General features: G+C 39.6%; 1 protein-coding gene across 2 annotated transcripts in view; it reads left to right on the top strand.

Annotated features, from left to right (window-relative positions):
- Positions 1–20,092, top strand: part of nmo (serine/threonine-protein kinase nemo) — a 188,074-nt gene that overhangs the window by 156,803 nt on the left and 11,179 nt on the right. For both annotated transcript variants that reach the window (XR_010861167.2, XM_067155026.2), the window contains exons 4-5: positions 7,300–7,406; positions 18,423–18,508. Coding sequence is in view for 1 of the 2 variants with exons in the window: in XM_067155026.2 (XP_067011127.1) it covers positions 7,300–7,406; positions 18,423–18,508 (193 nt within the window). In the remaining variant the exon portion in view is untranslated. The remainder of the gene's footprint in view (positions 1–7,299; positions 7,407–18,422; positions 18,509–20,092) is intronic.

Genomic DNA, 20,092 nt, shown 5'->3' on the forward strand with positions numbered 1-20,092 from the left:
TATGCACTGTAAAAAAGTGTAATTTATAGCCATCTGATATGGAATATTCAAATTTCGGTTTGGTGACAATTCTTCATGTTTTATCATAGAATTTTAATGCTCTTTATCATATAATTTCGGAGAATTAACGTATACTTTAAATGCCGTAATTTGCTTTATTAATTTATGTTCTTAAAATAAATAAACATAAAGGAACATTTCTGAAAGTATTGTTAAGACATTCAAGCCATTTTGCACCAATAAGCACAAGTTGTGCACATTTTAGATTACAAATATGGTACTAGAAACTTTTCAGGGCATTTGACTTGATTACAGGCAACGAGAAGAGCTAATTGCACATAAACACCCCAATTAATATAAAATCATGAGGTTGAAATGCACCCCGCGTGCGTGTTTGCTTTCTGAAACTTGGCCCTTGTGCTTGATGGTTAGACCTGCATGTTTTAAAGGCCAGTTTTGCAGGTTCGTATCTTAGAATGATGGAGATTCATTCATTCACCGATAGAAGGCATTTTCACTAACCTGTTCAAATATGATGGTCATCATTTTACTGTTTTTGAAACCTGTATCTGGCACCTATTTCAGCCTTCTGAACGTTCTAGGTTTTTATTTATTTTTTATTTTTAGTACGGCTGTAGAAGGGGACATCACTCAGAGCACGGCCGACTTAATGCGTCACTCAGCGTAGATCTAGCTGGTCGTGCTCAGAGTTTTGTACTTCAAACTCATACGATAGATGGTGCTGAAGAGCTGTGAGCGTCAGCATGGGGAAGATGAGACAACCACTTCGCTGAAGGAAAGTTTTTCCTTGGAAATGGGAAGTAGTAAACTATATCTGGCGGCAATTTCAACTGTTGAAACGTTGTTTTCTCAATATCGCTGTGAAAGACAGAAATAAGGCTCTAATGTTCCCTTGTGTGTCTTCCAAGGCCTTTTTAACACGCGTGGATACGCGTGTATATTGTCACAGAGTGTGTGTGTTTGTGTAAATAATCAAGGAATTCCGCCTTATCCCGCTGACGCATGACGTACGAAGAATCTGACAACTCGATGATTGCTTAATCATATTGTCACAGAGCAATATTTCATTACGTAACTCGGTGCTTGGACTATGGAAGCTCAGCGCTGTGTGTATAGGTTAATTATAATAGGCCTACCATGTCTGTCTGTTTGGTCATCAGCCCAGAGGCTGGTCGGATCCTCAAATGGCACCACCAAAGGCTATGCAGTTATAGGGAAACTGCAAAAAACAATGGCAGCACCAAAATGAGGCATACTAGGCAAGATGAGGAGTCAGGTAGGTTGCCATTGCTTTCCTCACTGGACCAGAAGGTGCTCCTGCAGCACGACTGATCCTATGAGGAACACCTTTCATAACACTCAGGCACTAGTTGTGCCCCAAATGTCATTACTCAGCACCACCCATACCCCAGCAGCTTCCATATTGTCACAGCCATGGATGAGACTGGGACTTCGGTGTAAGCTACACTTTGCTCTGGCCAGTGCCAAGAGATGGATACAAAAATACTGCATCCATCAAGAAATGGCAACAGGTGGAAGGCCTACTATAGTCGACTATATTTGAAATTTTTTTCCTTGATTTTCCCATTTCTGTTCCTGGCACATTTCGTCGGAGCACAGCCTCTCGCTTCCGAACCAGTGCCCCTGTTATTAAGAAAAAAATACCGTCATAAGATAAACGCTGCTGTAACACAGGTTAACTGTCGCCTTTCTTTCGCGTCTCTGTATTTCTTTCAAACGTCTTCTTTCATAATACTTTACTTGAAAAAAAACTGTATGTCATTTCTGACAAGAAACTTCTAGTAGCAAGTGCCCGCGGATTAGCCCGCGTTTGTTAATTCAACAGCGTTAGATGTTTCTAAACCATTTAATTAAATGCAAAAGAAAACTATATTTATCAACATACAAAGTTTTCACTTTTAACATTGGTCATTTTCTATTATTTTAATATTTCGCCCCATTTCCACCCCCTTCTCTCCTCATCCCCTATGCAACGGTGACTGAACTTGGACTTTTTATTTTGATATACCGTTTATAGAAGAAGCATTAGAAGAAGAATTTTAAGAAACACATCATAATGTTCACATATTGTTGGTTAGGATTAGGCAACCCACTGATCAGACTTGTCATGCGGTTTACTTACCTTCCCCTATTTTTTTTCTTTCCCCACCTCCTCACTCCCTATGGCGAACTACCCATCAGATTTCGTTCATACCACTTCCTAAACCCTCCCTAGAATAATAAGAACAAATTGTGAAATTTTCAGCCAGATCGCTCCAGTAGTTGAGTCCGTTCGAGACATACATACATACATACATACATACATACATACATACATACATACATACATACATACATACATACATACATACATACATACATACATACATACATACAAACATTCATTTATATATATGTATGCTACTCTACGCTGCTCTAGTAACATGATACCTGTGTAACTAGCACTGTTTCGTTTTTTCTGATATTTCAAGACTGCCTATTAGGGTAATGTTTTTTGTGTGTGCTACTTATAAAAAGTGTGTTATTATTAATATTGGGCATGAAATAAATTATCAGTGAAACGACGCATAAAAAAGGCATGACGTAAATCAGCTAAAATCAATGACAAGGCGTAAAATTAAGTAAAGAATGATTTGATGGAGACTCGAACCTGTGCACCTTACATTAAGGAACCACTGCCTCTGCTACAATACTACATGATTGCTGGCTTGCATGATGCTTACACGTGGTGATTAAGAAAGTAGAACGCTGAAATCTCGAAACTAAAATCTCCACCGAAAGAGTTTCCAAATATATATTGATTTTGTACCCATGTAGATTAACCTCGCGAAATCTCGACAAAATCGGTGGCCGCTAACGTTTTACGGGGATTTTTTTCCAAATAAAATATCCGGTGTATATAATTACAAGAATAGTAATAATGAAAGTGTCTATGTGTCATATTCGAAGATGTGACCAAAATATACGTAACAGCCACTGTGAATGTGTATACCATGATACCTTAAAGTGTCTTGGAATCCTTCATGCAATTTCAAGTCTTTTAATTCAGGAGTTGGTTTGCCAATACTTCTCTCACTAAACGTACATGATTCTAAGGAACGGTTTAAAAGGCTTTCTACTTTCTACAACACAGTTACAATCATAGGAGGATGCTTTACCAGTCAATTTAGAAGCTATACTTGAGGAATGTAGGGAGAGGAAGAACAACCCCGTTTACCTTTTTGTCTAATCAGCAAATAATGCACACCAAGGGCGACAGACTTTCACCATGTCACTGAAGGTCACCGGTACCCTGCTTGGGCTACGGCCACACGAGCAGTTAATGCTGTTGGAAGTCGGCAGCAAATAGAGGAGAAAAAATGTGCACCTTGTGTTGCGATGTGATGGGTCCACACTTGCCAGTAAATGCAGTTCAAGGTCTTGCTTTTGAAGGGATAGGCCAGAAACTATTTCTTTCACTGCATAAGCTGTTGGGCAGTAGTCACAAGAGACGGTATTTGCTGCATATTTCATTTTCGTTCATCACGTATTTAACAATAGTACATCTACGAGATATGATGGAGTATGTGGACAGTGAACGTGTCATTCTGGAAGTGGAGAAGAACCCATGTTTGTACACTACGGCAATAATTGAAAATGGCCCTCTCGTTTCCTAATGAAGAAAGTTACATGTTTATTTCGTAGTACAAGCTTGTATATTATTACGATGAGCAGCAACGACGATGACATTTAGCCACTTATAACTGACAATAGATCCTGAAAAAGAGTTCTGTGACATTCGGTATTGTTTAAAAAAATGTCTGGGCAAAGCTTCAGGTTCTCATGAATATGGACAAATTTACCCTTCGTTGACCTTTCACTGATAATGGGATGAATCCACCACCTTTTTTTTTTATTTTTTTTTATGCAACGCCGCCTCAGTCGTACAAGTAACACGCTACAAGATTCATAACTGAACTAGATCTTCGGGAACAATGGATGATCTTTGCGCTGCAGCAACTGTGCTACAACTGCATTTGCTACCGCCGTGTGGCATCCAGCGGCAGCAATTGGCATGGTACAGTTTTTGCTGTTAGCTGCAACTGTATTTACTGTCTCGTGTGTGCAGGCAGCACGTCGCGCAAATCGGAAACGTTTTGTGTATGTACTATGTATTAGTTCAATTCTTTGGCGCTAGTTGACTATCGTAAAGTGTCTTTTCTAACATGTGTTACAGGTATCCGGTGGATTCATATTGTTGATAGCAAATAATGTAACAAGATATATACCTTATTTCCATGTTTCTGTATGTCGCTGGCATTGTAGAAGCCACTCTTCTGCACTTCATATAAGAGTCCCCAAAGCAACGTGGAGAGGAACCGGAAAATTGAAGAAACCGTAAACGCATCGATGGATCACTGAATTCTCTCTGGCCTTTCGTGTAAGAGGTCCGCCGTCCCCTTCAGGTCCGCAATGAAAACTTGTTGTGGTAGTAGTATAAGTCGACCGAATAGAGTAGGGTTCGGCTTAACAGCGGCTAGTTTTGCCTAGCCTTGCATCTCTCTCTATATTCGGGAGGTGGAGGGGCTGGTCCGCACCGTCGGCTGTCCTGAGAATGCATTTCCGTGTTTTTCCATGTTGCTGCACTAAAGCGAATGCCGGGAGAGATTCTTTTATAGGTCACGGTGGCACCCCACTCCACTCTTCCCTGCATCATTTATCACCGTACCATATCTGGCCTGAGAGTAGTCTATAATCGTGGATCATTACTCATCCATAGATCTGTTGAGGTTAGTTTTGTATTAGTTATAGGGACGCAAAATCAACGAAGTATTCTTTAACAATGACGCAAGTCCGATAACAGGTATAACTTGAAAATAATATTATCTCGCCCATGGGTAACTAATGCAGACATCGAGCTCGAATTATTATTATTATTATTATTATTATTATTATTATATTATTATTATTATTATATATTATTATTACTTGTATATATAGCTGTGAAGTGACGTACATCCATTTATTATTATTATTATTATTATTATTATTTACGTAGTTGAATGATCGTATCGTGTGTGAGGTTATGTCATGAAACATGTGTTGTACATAGACATTTACATCAGTTCAGTTAATGTAAATACCTGTAAACTAATATTATAATTTATTCTTACCTGTATATATAAATTGTAATCCATAATTGTGAAACACACTGTAACTTCCAGAATGGTAATAGGCACTGGAACGATTGAGAATATTCTATACATTATAACCGATGTATTAGACACTCCAAAATTTTCACGAAGATATATTTTGTAATGCAACTTTCTAGAAGCCTGTCCAGGCACTTATATAAAGGGACGATCTTGAAGGTGAAGTTAGTTACTGCTGAGTTATTGTCAGCTTGTTATTGATTGGAAGTCATTCTCGTGTTGACATGCCATAGCTGCAGTCTCCATATTGAAGTGACATGCTTGACGCAGTCATCTGTCTTCAACAGTGTTTCAAAGTTGCAGCGATTGGTAATTGTTTTTAATAATGGCGGCTTTGTTGATATTCTCGAACTGAAGTGGTTTGTTGTGATACTGTGATTAAGGTTATGTGTGTGTTAATTTGTGACTATATCTGAAGAAATTAATTGTACCAACTGACAGCATCTCGTGTGAGCCTGTGTGGGTACGTTTACAATTATCGTAGAATCACTCTAATCAGAGCCGTCATGAGCATATATCAGTGATAATGTCCAATGTAAGTTATATGCTGTACTGGTGTTTGTAAAAACGCACCCAGAATGAAGACTAGGTTAGGAATGAATTCGATGGATGAAGCTGAGCGCTTACTCCGACTTACGTGGAGGGGGTCACAGTGGCGGCTCGTGATGATAGAAATGGGTGGGAACATTCAACATATTAGGAACACTAGGAATCAATTAAATCAATTAAATTAATCTTAAATTAATCCGCCATTGAATATATTATTCATTGTACAATTCCTCTGTATGAGCCTTTGGCTCGTTGGAATTAATTATTGAAATAAATATCTATCTATCATCTACCTTCTTATTTCTTGTATATGAAACTGCGATTGTAGGTTCTATTTTTATCTTTGAACGATTTATGCTAAGCTCTGGTCTTGGTCGGCCCATTTCTTTAGCTAATAATCTGTTTTCGTAATTAAGAGATTTTGTTTGTAAGTAGCTCACTTGATTCATTTTAAAACACTTATGCTCGCACAGGAATACACTCAGATACATCACATACATAATCTTCACACACTTTTCAGACTTACAATGAACATCGACACCGATGGACACGATTAATCTAACAGACGTACAAGGTAAGCACAGGTTTGCTACAAACACTACCTTTGCGCGCGTTAATAATACATATGCCGACAAGAAAGTGTAGCTGGATGCTATCTAGTAGGCTGTAGGAGAAGTAAGTTCAAAATACGAACTAACGCTGAAGTGTCACGTCGTAGAAATACTGTGACCGGGTCAATGGAATTTGCCAATACCCCCTTCACCCCTCACAGCTCTCAGAATGATAGGATGATGTTCAGGTATACGAACGAGTCGGTCCCATCCGGGATTAGACCTTTACTATGTTGCCTAGTTTAGTCCAGGGTTGCTAGAACAAGAACAACCATGGTGAATCATAGCCTCTTGAACTCACTGAAGGTGGTCGTGACAGTAATCGTGAATAATGTTGTTCTGATTTTTATAATAGTTTTAATCGGTGGAGGGGCACGTGACCATGTGACCTAAAGGCAGAACCGCGCCTGGGGGGTCATGTGAGACGAGTGTCGGAGAAAAGCCGACCAAGAAGAATTATGGACTCGGTCATGAGCAAAGGGACACCACGGTGACGATGGCTAAACTCTGTTTTCAATGATTTAAGGTTAAAAAGATGGGGAACTAAAGGGAGCTACATAGCTAATTGCAAACATAGGATTGTGGAGGCTCATAGTTCATTCACAGAGGCTTACAGACTGAATGCTGATAGCCATAAGTCTATAATGATGTGTGTGTGTTTTCGTATCTTTGATCAAGAATGCTTGTGTATGTATTCTCTTGATAAAATACTGATATTTTCTAAGGTCCTGTATATCGCGTGCGTGAGCGGTTGTCCGTTGTAGCTTATCCTGGAGGGTATTGTTTCCGCAATACGGAAGTTTTTTCTTTTTTTTTTTTACTAGCAGGAAATGAACCAGAGTTTAAGAAATAGGATGGTTGTTACTGATGAACATTACGAAGGTTTTTCCTTGACGATTGTGTAGCTACGTGATCACAGAGCTGCTGCAGAGCGACCTCCACAAGATCATCGTGTCTCCACAACATCTGTCGGCCGACCACATCAAAGTCTTCCTCTACCAGATCCTGCGAGGTGAGTGCACTGCACTGCGCTGTGACGTCACCACCTTTGTCTGGCGTCACAGGAAGCAGCTGTGCGTTGTGCGGAGCGCACACAATGAACCCTTAACTACCACAGTCTTTGTAATTATTATTATAATATTGCCAAGTCTATGGAGAGGCACCCTCGTAATGCTGCACAATTTTGTCATGGTTGCAAAGTGATTGGCAAGTATGATTTTCTAACCTTTGTCTTAGGTATGGACGATGCTAGTAATACCATTCTTTATGCAGCCAGCCCCTGTTATGAATGGTGTGAAAATGTCTCTCATGGGGTCTGTTGGTGCGTGCATTTCATTGGGCTTGGCAGACTGATATATGTAATAGCAACTTTTTTTTTTGGCTTGATGAGGAAAGCAACGGGAAACTACCCCACTCCTCATTTTCCTAGTATGCCTCTTCAGTGCCGCCTAGGCTATGACAGTTTTTGGCGGAGCTGTCGAGGATTAAATCAGCCTTCGGGCTGAATACCCAACATAGGCCTACATCTTCATTTTGAAGTACTGTATATTGTTACTTCCGCAGAGCGTAATTTCTTTATTTTTCTCATTTGTGGTGTGTAAGAATTTTGCTTATCCTTTCCTTATTCTTAAGACAAGTCGGTGGAAATCCCCAAAGAGGAAGGATTGAAATCTTTGAAAAAACATTATAATGTCGGAAGAAATTAATATATAAAGCTGCACTGGACGAAGTTTTCTCTCTCATTTCTTAGACTTTCGAGGCTGGAGCGTAGCACCAAAGACAACAACAGGAAACTTTGTTTGAATTATCTCTTTCATACTGTATAAATGCAGGTAAATGAATCATGGAAAATATATTTCAAAAGTAAAAAAAACAAAACAAGTTTATCCTTAACTCAGCTCCCTCGATTGATTTGATTTATTTATCAACAACGTCAGTATCACTCCAATTTCAGATGAAAAAAAAAATGTGCCGGGAATGTCCGAGGACAAGTTTGGCTCGCCAGATGCAGGTCTTTTGATTTGACACCCGTAGGTGACCTGCGCGTCGTGGTGGTGGTGGTGGTGGTGATGATGATGAAGACGACACATACACCCAGTCCCCGTGCTAGGGAAATTAACCAATTAAGGTTAAAATGCCCGACCCTGCCGGAAATCGAACCCGGGACCCCTGTGGCCAAAGGCCAGCACGCTAACCATTTAGCCATGGAGCCGGACATTACAGATGATATACAGTAACAGATACAAGTAGTAATAATATAACAAAGCATTATACGTAAATACATATTTACGAAACACGTATGAATGACGAAAACATGGAAACAGAAATGACTGACAGATAAAAGAAGTAATACTTTCAAATACGTTGAATAGGAGACTAAGAAGACTCTTATTATCCATAAGGTGTTTAAGAATTTCATTAGGTGACTACTGGGATTACATGCACAACGCTGCCGATTTCATTAATTGATCTTTGGGCCAGCATAAACTGAGAGTTTCTGAGTCTTTCTGTTCTGCACTTTGGTAAGCGAAAGGTGACGATCTGCCTGGTGTTACAGAAAAAGAAAAAAAAAATATTGTTTTCAACTGGAGTAAATTAGCGCAGTCTATCAAACTGTCTACCACATTTGTGCATGATACGTGCTTCCAGTGTATAAAATAAAAAATAAAAAACCTGCGTCAAGTTCTTTGGTTCAATATGTATCTTTGTTCAGAACATAAAACCTACCGACGACAGCTTAGTACACAGACACTTCGCACTGATCCGTTTTGAGAATATGATATGCATTAGCTAGTTAGCAGTGGCTAGATTTAATCTTAGACATGACACCCCTTTTTTGTTTTTGTCATTTTAAATAGTCAGTCTTTACATTTTGCGAAGACTTAAGCTCTGCATCCTCTTACGTTTCACGAAGTTTTTGTATAAATTTACCTCTTTCTCCCCAAACCTCAAAGGATATCGTCTATAAATTAATACAAGTTTTGAAAGCATCGGTCTAAATATTAGATGTAATCTTGTTCTATAACCTCCTCTATAACTTGTTTTATTCTTTCGGATTAAAAAACTCACAATAATGTAAATGTTTTATTTTTGCCATGGTTGTGACGCCTATGATACTACAATGGCAAACAATAAACAGTATTTACCTTCTGTTTCAATTACCTTCGATATAACCAAAAATTGGTCCCCAGAAAAAGAGAAAACTATCAACTGTGAAGCCCTCTCTCTGTATCTTTGTTGGTCACTCCGCTAATTGGGCGTGCGTGACAACCAAATTTATGACTTCCTGAATCCAAAGGTTCTACGCTTGTCAAACCAAGAATACGCAGCTAGTGTATCGGTCTACTGAACACAGTGTCCCTTGTGTGCTTTAATGGGTTTCAATGCCGGGTCATGCAAAATTGAACCTTACCTTTTATGCTTCGACTCTGTAGAAGATCCTAGTATTTGTTTAGGAGCTATAAATACTGATTTGTATTAGGTGTGAAATATTGTTCTTCCCATTGATTAACCCTTTTTTAAGTGCCGTAACGTTACACATCTGTGAATTGTATCAAAACGAAAATATGTTCTATCAGTCAGTCAGTCAGTCAGTCAGTCAGTCACTACTGATCTGCATTTAGGACAGTCGCCCTGGTGGCAGATTCCCTATCTCTTGTTTTCCTAGCCTTTTCTTAAATAATTGCAAAGAAATTGGAAATGTATTGAACATCTCCCTTGGTAAGTTATTCGAATCCCTACCTCCCCTTCCTATAAACGAATATTTGCCCCAATTTGTCCTCTTAAATTCCAACTTTATCTTCATATTGTGATTTTCCTACTTTTAAAGACACCACTCAAACTTATTCGTCTACTAATGTTATTTCACACCATCTCTCCACTGACAGCTCGGAACATACCACTTAGTCGAGGAGCTCATCTCCTTTCTCCAAAGTCTTCCCAGTCCAAACTTTGCAACATTTTTGTAACACTACTCTTCTGTCGCAAATCACCCAGAACAAATCGAGCTGCTTTTCTTTGGATTTTTTCCCGTTCTTGAATCAAGTAATTCTGGTGAGGGTCCCATACACTGGAACCATACTCTAGTTGGGGTCTTATTCATTTGTTATTTGAATTGAATTGAAAATTGTTTGAATTGAATTTATTTATTCATTTATTCTTTCACGTCTTCAGTGTGACATTTGTCTTACTTTGTCAAAATTGGCAACTTATATCATTTGGTCTCAGCTGACATGTTGCAGATACTTTACGCCATTTAGATTGCCTGCGCGTCAATTTCGTATTTCAGTTTTACTCTACAAGTTAGCGGAGAAACTGGATCTGTTGGGCGATTTATAGCAGAGTTTTAATTAATTTTGTCAAGTAAACAAGTACGGTATGTCACCAGAGATCTATTACATGCTGACATCGTAGAACGTGGAGTGTCAAATGGACTTTTCTCCACCCATCAGTCCAGCTCCATGGCTAAATGGTTAGCGTGCTGGCCTTTGGTCACAGAGGTCCCAGGTTCGATTCCCGGCAGGGTCGGGAATTTTAACCATCATTGGTTAATTTCTCTGACACGGGGGCTGGGTGTATGTGTCGTCTTTATCATCATTTCATCCTCATCATGACGCGCAGGTCACCTACGGTGTCAAATCGAAAGACCTGCACCTGGCAAGCCGAACATGTCCTCGGACATTCCCGGCTCTAAAAGCCATACGCCATTTCATTTCATTTCCACCCTTCAAAAATCCGGCCACCTGTGCCGGGTTTTGGATTAAAATTTGTGAATGAGGCTCGTTTGTTGTCAACAATAGACCGGGCGCGCATTGGGACGCAGGCGAAGCGCGAAATTGTATGATCCACACCCAATTCATTGACTCATCACAAGTTGAGAGGCAGTGCTGGGCAGGACAGTTCTGTCTACGCTTGTCAAACCAAGAATACGCAGCTAGTGTATCGGTCTACTGAACACAGTGTCCCTTGTGTGCTTTAATGGGTTTCAATGCCGGGTCATGCAAAATTGAACCTTACCTTTTATGCTTCGACTCTGTAGAAGATCCTAGTATTTGTTTAGGAGCTATAAATACTGATTTGTATTAGGTGTGAAATATTGTTCTTCCCATTGATTAACCCTTTTTTAAGTGCCGTAACGTTACACATCTGTGAATTGTATCAAAACGAAAATATGTTCTATCAGTCAGTCAGTCAGTCACTACTGATCTGCATTTAGGACAGTCGCCCTGGTGGCAGATTCCCTATCTCTTGTTTTCCTAGCCTTTTCTTAAATAATTGCAAAGAAATTGGAAATGTATTGAACATCTCCCTTGGTAAGTTATTCGAATCCCTACCTCCCCTTCCTATAAACGAATATTTGCCCCAATTTGTCCTCTTAAATTCCAACTTTATCTTCATATTGTGATTTTCCTACTTTTAAAGACACCACTCAAACTTATTCGTCTACTAATGTTATTTCACACCATCTCTCCACTGACAGCTCGGAACATACCACTTAGTCGAGGAGCTCATCTCCTTTCTCCAAAGTCTTCCCAGTCCAAACTTTGCAACATTTTTGTAACACTACTCTTCTGTCGCAAATCACCCAGAACAAATCGAGCTGCTTTTCTTTGGATTTTTTCCCGTTCTTGAATCAAGTAATTCTGGTGAGGGTCCCATACACTGGAACCATACTCTAGTTGGGGTCTTATTCATTTGTTATTTGAATTGAATTGGAAATTGTTTGATTTGAATTTATTTATTCATTTATTCTTTCACGTCTTCAGTGTGCCAGTTGTCTTACTTTGTCAAAATTGGCAACTTATATCATTTGGTCTCAGCTGACATGTTGCAGATACTTTACGCCATTTAGATTGCCTGCGCGTCAATTTCGTATTTCAGTTTTACTCTACAAGTTAGCGGAGAAACTGGATCTGGTGGGCGATTTATAGCAGAGTTTTAATTAATTTTTTCAAGTAAACAAGTACGGTATGTCACCAGAGATCTATTACATGCTGACATCGTAGAACGTGGAGTGTCAAATGGACTTTTCTCCACCCATCAGTCCAGCTCCATGGCTAAATGGTTAGCGTGCTGGCCTTTGGTCACAGAGGTCCCAGGTTCGATTCCCGGCAGGGTCGGGAATTTTAACCATCATTGGTTAATTTCTCTGACACGGGGGCTGGGTGTATGTGTCGTCTTCATCATCATTTCATCCTCATCATGACGCGCAGGTCACCTACGGTGTCAAATCGAAAGACCTGCACGTGGCAAGCCGAACATGTCCTCGGACATTCCCGGCTCTAAAAGCCATACGCCATTTCATTTCATTTCCACCCTTCAAAAATCCGGCCACCTGTGCCGGGTTTTGGATTAAAATTTGTGAATGAGGCTCGTTTGTTGTCAACAATAGACCGGGCGCGCATTGGGACGCAGGCGAAGCGCGGAATTGTATGATCCACACACAATTCATTGACTCATCACAAGTTGAGAGGCAGTGCTGGGCAGGACAGTTCTGTACCTACTTCCGCCTACCCCACGCAGTGTTCGAAACACAGTTTTCTGCCCACGTGCCATGTAGTTCGTTGAGTAATAATTATTGAAGCCGTTCGGTCTCGCCGTGTTTTATATGATGTGAATTATGTAGTCTACGTGAAGATATATGGGGCGAAATTGCCAAGGACGTTAATGCTAATGACGTTAAGTACTGTCAAAACAATTTATTCACGAATTAATTTAACAAACTATTTAGAAAATACTTGAGGTGTCTAGAGAACAAATAATCGCAATATAATGAAACAGTAAGTGATTTACCTAAATACAATAAATTAAAAAGAGAACTAAAGCAATGTGAAGAATATGCAAGCACGTCATATCTGGGACGTCTGGTCATCATAGTAATTCAATAGTCAACTCTTGAAACTATGTTAACTTGCCATGACACTAAGGGATATAGCGAATTTTTCTTCAGGTTCAATCGGTCTTTGTCCATTTCAACCTTCAGGGTGAATAGAATTTCGTATAATATTCAGAACTTCCTTGAATTGGCATCTGTTTAAACGATTGTAGTTACAGAACTGTTTGTCGAAAAATCCCGACAAGGTGAATTCACAGCGAGTTCTCTTCTTCATATAGTCTGTTCGCGTTTCCAGGTTGACTTTTAACGGTTTGATACAGCATAATTTACATTGATGTAATAGTATTCACTGCCTGATCATAATCTGATTCCGAACTTAGATCAATGTAACTAGTCTGTGTTTTTTCTTTCTTTGAATCGAAAAGACACATCATTGCAATTGAGTTCTGTGCACTTCATAGTTTCATCTGTCCTGTTCTGCGGCTAACTGCGTCCCGTTGTGTGCCCGGTGTAATGATTTAGAAAAGAATATCTGATATAATTTAATTTTATTGCTAGTTAATTTATTACTGAAAGTTGAATGTATCATGTACAGTTTAAGAAGACTAATAGCTATTCGAGAAACAGTGCATGGAAAGGAACAGCATGTATATTTGAAAATCTACAGCCCATTTTCCAGTCATTGACCGGGTCAGGGATGGAAGGAATGAAGCCCCTATCTTGCGGCGAGGATAGGAATTGTGCCGGCAGCCGAGGCCTGTCGCACTCCTCTGGGGCAATGATTAATGACTGACAGATGAAATGAAATGATATTGGAGAGAGTGTTACTAGAATGAAAGATGACAGGGAAAACCGGAGTACCCGGAGAAAAACCTGTCCCGTCTTTGCTTTGTCCAGCACAAATCTCACATGGAGTGACCGGGATTTGAACAACGGAACCCAGCAGTGAGAGGCTGCCGCCTGAGCCACGGAGGCTAGCATGTATATTTACTGCCTGAAATTAGAATGCAAATTACGTGCTTGGCAGATGTTGAGTTTCTAAACAAGAGAGAAATTAGCAAATACTTGACTGATAAGCCTAATTAACACTGCCAGCAGTTGTACAGGCCAGTGAATGACTGGCAGCTAACATTCCCTGACCACTGATCCTAAAGCCCACTTTAATGACTGCTCTTGTGTAAACACCTCTTGGAATAACATTTGATATGAAAAAAATAATAATTGAACATCAGTTCCTGAAGCTAGAACATCTAACTTCACCCTTACTGGGATTGCATCACTCATCACAGTATCAGAACACATATAAAATGGTTACTGAAATTAGGCTGTCTTTATACTCCTGAGGATCTTCATATTTTATAATATAGCTGTTTTACATTACCTGCAGAAGCTCCCAGAGTGTATTTTAAGTGTGAAAGCATCCAGCTCGTGTACTCGTATTCTACATCCTTATCTCTCCTCTCCTTGATCAACAATACCGATATGTTAACTCGCAGAGTACCAAAACAAAAGATCATACTGCCTTTTAAATTATAGTTCTTCTCTCTTGGTACCATTTGACAAGGTCCAGCTGTATGCTAGCTTGTCCACCTTATAATATATAAATGGTAATATACATTCTGTCCTGGTTCCTGGGTGCTTGTCACTTATCCAACTGATATGTATATTAAGCTTTGTCACTAATTGGGTAATATTTCCAAAATAGGTGAGCTGAAGAAATTTGTAAATACCTAGATGTGGTTTGAGACACAACCATCCTGAGAAGAAATCTGCTCCTTTTTATTTCCCCTACCTGTCTTTCTTCTTTCTTGATCTGCGGGGTCTTAATGATATATTTGATGTAGATTCATTTCCCTGCTAATAACGCACACTTAAAACAAGATATTGATTAATAGAACTTCATTCTGTTGTTTGCCTGAGCTAATTTGTATGTCACATTCCTCTAAGCCTCGGTGTTTCATGCCATCTCATTCATTAACACAAGGTTGACAATAGAGAAAGTGCAGCTGGTGTTATGGTAACAAGTCCGTTATTACATAATCTTGTTTCTGTTGCCCGAGCTCTAGTTAATGAAACGTAGATAATAGGTAACCATAATGCCCATTATCCACTATGTATTAAATATTGAGAATACTATGCAATACAAAGTAAGAAATTGCAATACAGTACCGGTATATTAATCAATCTCATAGTATGTCTTGAGCAGGAAACCATTGCTCAAAAACGTAAGGATCGTTACTTTATTGACTTATCTTCTACATAATGTATAGGGTGACAAAAAAGTCACGCGTCTTTTGAAGTGTCTCACAACTTGTATATCTTTATGACAACATCCTCTTTTCATTTTTCAGTCTTCTAAAGGACTCTTGGTAAGCTAACCATGGGAAAGTTGAGCACTAAGCAGCAGACGAAATTTACGGAACCTACCATTTGTAAACTAGCGGTCTCTTATTCCAATTTTCCTGCAGATTTGACAGCCATAGGTGTTTTTCTCAGGGATGTCTCAAAGAGTGCATCTATGTTATCAAGTGAGCAACTGTTGAGGGACTCAGAAGCAATATTTGAGTGGAAATTTGATGTGTTACAACCAGAAACTGCAATGAAGTTTTGAAAAGTATTCTGAAAAGAGTTTGTCTTCATGAGGAAGTGAATGGATGTCATTTGAAACATTACAAGTAGCCTGCATACATTTTCAAAGTAAGAATCAAATGCTTCAAACACATTTACCTCTGTAAGTTGGGTGGCCAGAAGTAACAGGTGCTTCAGAAAAATAGATTTTCGGTCCAAACTCCTGATCAAATATTGCTGGTTCATATTAGAAGCAGACGAGTCTTTCTACGACTCACTGGATGTGGGTTAAAGCATTGTGCATGAGGGGAGGGATCTTTGTTGATGTTAAGGCTACGCTTATGGTAGAGCAGTGTAGCAGGGACGTTACAGTAATGACAAGTTGGTGGATATGCTGTTAGTATATGGGGCAAGTTGAAGAACTGATTTCTTTTTGTGGGGTTATATGCTTGACATAATTTATGCAACATTGCCTGTTAACAGGGATGACCTTGCGGGAGAACTAGGGTGGCAAGTGAAAGTGTCGCACCCTTCCTATTGTCGAGGGTGCAAGATAATGTTATGAGGCATGCAGTTCTTTGTGTAGGACAAGAGGGCAGGTATTATTTTGAATATATCTCGTGAATAGAATGGTAGTATACAGTAAAAATATTGCACGATTTCATTTTCCATTAATCAAGAGTAGATTGCCCTGCTGCACAGCTAATGCAGAGGTTGCTAACATATCGGAATTTTGGATTGAAAAGCCACTTCTCCGAAACACCTGTTACTTAGGCCACCCAACTTACTGAGCTATATGTATCAGAAGCATGCTGTATGTGATCTTAATGACTAGGAACGTCTATATTTCTTTCAAAACAAAAAAAAACTTGCAAATGATTCAAACCATATGTGACATTTGCACCATCCTGTAGATAGATCACAGGTGAGTTGGCTAAGCAGTATGGGTTGTGCACCTACAGGGTGGTGCACGAATAGTTGACACATTTAATTTTAGAATAACAGCTTTATTTTTCACAGAATACTAATGAAATTTTAGACACAGGCATCTTGGACCCTGGAAATACATTTCACTATATCACATGTTCAATGAGGTCTCCACTGAGGCGGACAACCTCTTCGAGACCAGTAAGCGTGTTTCTGATGACTTCACGGCAGAGGTCTTCATGAATTTCACTGCAGAGTTGCACGATCCGAGCACGCTTTTCCATGCGGCCTTGAGGTCCTGAAGCGAAGAAGTTTTCCTTCAAACAGCCCCATTAAAAGAAATCACAAGGATTTAAATATGGGCTTTAAGGAGGCCAGAAGAATCCGCCATTATTGTTGTACTGAGGGTAACGATGAGACATTACACTATCGCCAAATACTCCCCTAAAAAAATTAAGAACATCGTTAGCTGTGTGAGGTGTTGCACCATCTTGCACCAACCACTGCGTATGAACGGGGATAACAAGTATTTGAGGCATGAATTCATTCCCCAGCATGTCCTTCTGTCGCTGTGCAATAACTGTCTGAATGAAGAAAAAATTGTTCAATTAACCCATGTCTTGATAGACCTATACACAGACTCACTTTTTCCCCATACGTCGTTTTTTCTTGAATAATTTCTGGTTTTTCTGTAGCCCAAAACCGCACATTTTGTTTATTAACTGCCCCATTGAGATGAAAATAGGCTTCATCAGAGAACCAACTTTTGAACAGTACTTCATCTTTATCTTGAGTCCATAACGCGTACTGCAAACTCTTCTGCCTGAGAAGATCTGTTAGCTTGTGTAGTACAGTCATTTTGTACAGGTACAATTGAAGGTCACCATGTAACATTCTTGAATGGCGCGATATTCCGCTTTCTCTTGAAGCTCCCTGTGTTGACTTATGTGGGCTGCGCTGCATAGCGACCCTCAGAGCAGCGATGTTTTCAGGAGACCGAACTGCTGATGCATGTTGTCGCTTTTCTTCCTTCACACTGCCTTGATCTTCAAAGTTACTGTATAAGCGAAGGACGGTGTTCCTTGCTCGTGCCCACCTAGTCTGAAATACAACTCAAAATTTCCTTTGTGTCGCTGTAACACTTTTTGATTGGCAATAAAATATAACTGGTTTGGCGTGCTGCTGAACGGAGAGTTGGACATGGTCGGCCATGGCGGAAAGCTCACTGGAACGCAGGCATTTGGAGACAAAGCAGCAGTGTCACCTCTAGAGTTATTTCCATAAAACAGGGAAGGTGTGCGCAAAATTTTAACAACATAGTACGTAAGTTGCATTGTATATTTGCTTTTTAAATGTGTCAACTATTCGTGCGCCACCCTGTATATGGTTTCATTTGGGAGAATATCTCTGTTTGCAGCCCTGAAGATCACTTCTCAGTTTCACACCAGGCAAAGGCTGTGGTTGCTGCCTCCTAGTCCTAGCCCCATTCCTATCCCAGCATGCTGAAAACCTTGTATTTGTTTCCATTATCTAGAATATTAACTTTAAGCAATATATAGTAAGACATTCCAGTTTATTTGTCAGACTAATTGGAGGTATGTCTGCAACCTAGAACTATTGCTCCAATAGCATACATGTTACTTTGTTGACATATTTGAAAATATGAAAGTGGTATGAAGATATTGTGGTGTATTCTAGGTCTGAAGTACCTCCATTCGGCTCGTATTCTTCATAGAGACATCAAACCTGGCAATCTCTTAGTAAATAGCAACTGTGTTTTAAAGGTAAGATTATTATCATCACATTCAAATGTATATTTTTATAAATTCTGTTGGCTTATTTCCTTCTCTCTTTGTTGGATAAGGTAGGCCGCACACTTATCTGTATTGCGCAGGTCGCATGCCAGTGGTATGACAGTAAGAAGCTACCGCCAACTAACAAATTCAGTGTTGCACTCTGTCAGGTGGAGTGCCAATGTCGCCACTGACGTTCATCTCTTAAGTTATGAATTTTATTGTGGCCCGTATTGTGAATTCGTTACTATCAAAGGGTAGAGAAAGGTCCACCTATTCAATACCATTAGCTTAATATAGTGTCCTATAAATTTGGTACCGGTTTTGATCCTACATTGGGTCATCTTCAGCCATGATCTAATTAGAAACACATGTTTACATACAACCAGTAATACCAAAGTGATGTTCATATGATACTACAGCCCCCTAAACAGCATGTAATTTTTTTACACACGCTACAGAACAACAGAACTACAAGCAGTCTAGTTACGAGTTTACTTTGTCTGAAAATCAGGAACCACTGTATCCTGAATTTAATATCAGTCAAGTGCACTTAGTGGAAGAACAAAGTGATCATTACAATTACTCAAGTTAATACAGGCGTAACTTTGGAAATAAGTGGGTAAGGCATTACACAAAGATGTTTACTACAGCAATTCAATAGAACTAGAACTGAGGAGCGCCTTTTACTATCAGGTACAGGGATTAATATGGAACAAAGATGTGCCAACGAAGGCTAAAGAAGTATGTACAAGGGATATTACTTACCTATAATAGCATATGCAGCAGAAACCTGGGCAGTGACTCGGAGAGGTAAGAGTATAATTCAGGCAGCTGAAATGAAATTCCTGAGGAGTATAGCTCAGAAGACAATGAGGGATAACATGAGTAATGAAGACATACGAAAAGAGCTAAATTTTCAAAAAGTAAATGATTGAGGTTGTTTGGACATGTCAGGTGAATGAAAGAAGATGAGATTGCCAAGACAAGCACTGGAAAGACAGATGACAGGGAAGAGAGGACGAGGTAGACCAAGATTGCGATGGAGGGACTCTGTGAAGAGCAGCATAGGGCAATGGAACCTGGACTGGTAGTCTGTGGTGGGTGAGGAATAGTGGAGAGACAGGACAAAGTGGAGAGGAACCATATTTGCCCCCACCCAGTGTCAGCTGGAAAAGGGGAAATGATAAGTACACAGTTTAATACTCTTACATACTTCATGTTATAATCTATGTAGTTTCATTACTGTTTAGCAAATACCATGTTCAAATTACATGTGCGTAAGTTTGTAGAGTAAGTTTTGAAAACTAACCTCAACGTTAGACCTACTACACGTTCAGTTCTTTTAAGTTTTGAAACTTCCACAGATAATCCACATGCAGATAGTCTGGTATCTCCAGTATTCCATAATCATCCATTTCCCTCGTCCATCTCCCACCGGGTTGGGATGTTTATGATACCTTTCCGTCTTCCTCTATCCAACCAACATCCCAACATCCAACATCCCAGTATACCGTCATGTATAGATTTAGGTGTACATACAGTAAAATAATTGTTACTTCATTACCGTACGTA

The sequence above is a fragment of the Anabrus simplex genome, chromosome 10 (genome assembly GCF_040414725.1).
Source record: "Anabrus simplex isolate iqAnaSimp1 chromosome 10, ASM4041472v1, whole genome shotgun sequence".
Lineage (NCBI taxonomy): Eukaryota > Metazoa > Arthropoda > Insecta > Orthoptera > Tettigoniidae > Anabrus > Anabrus simplex.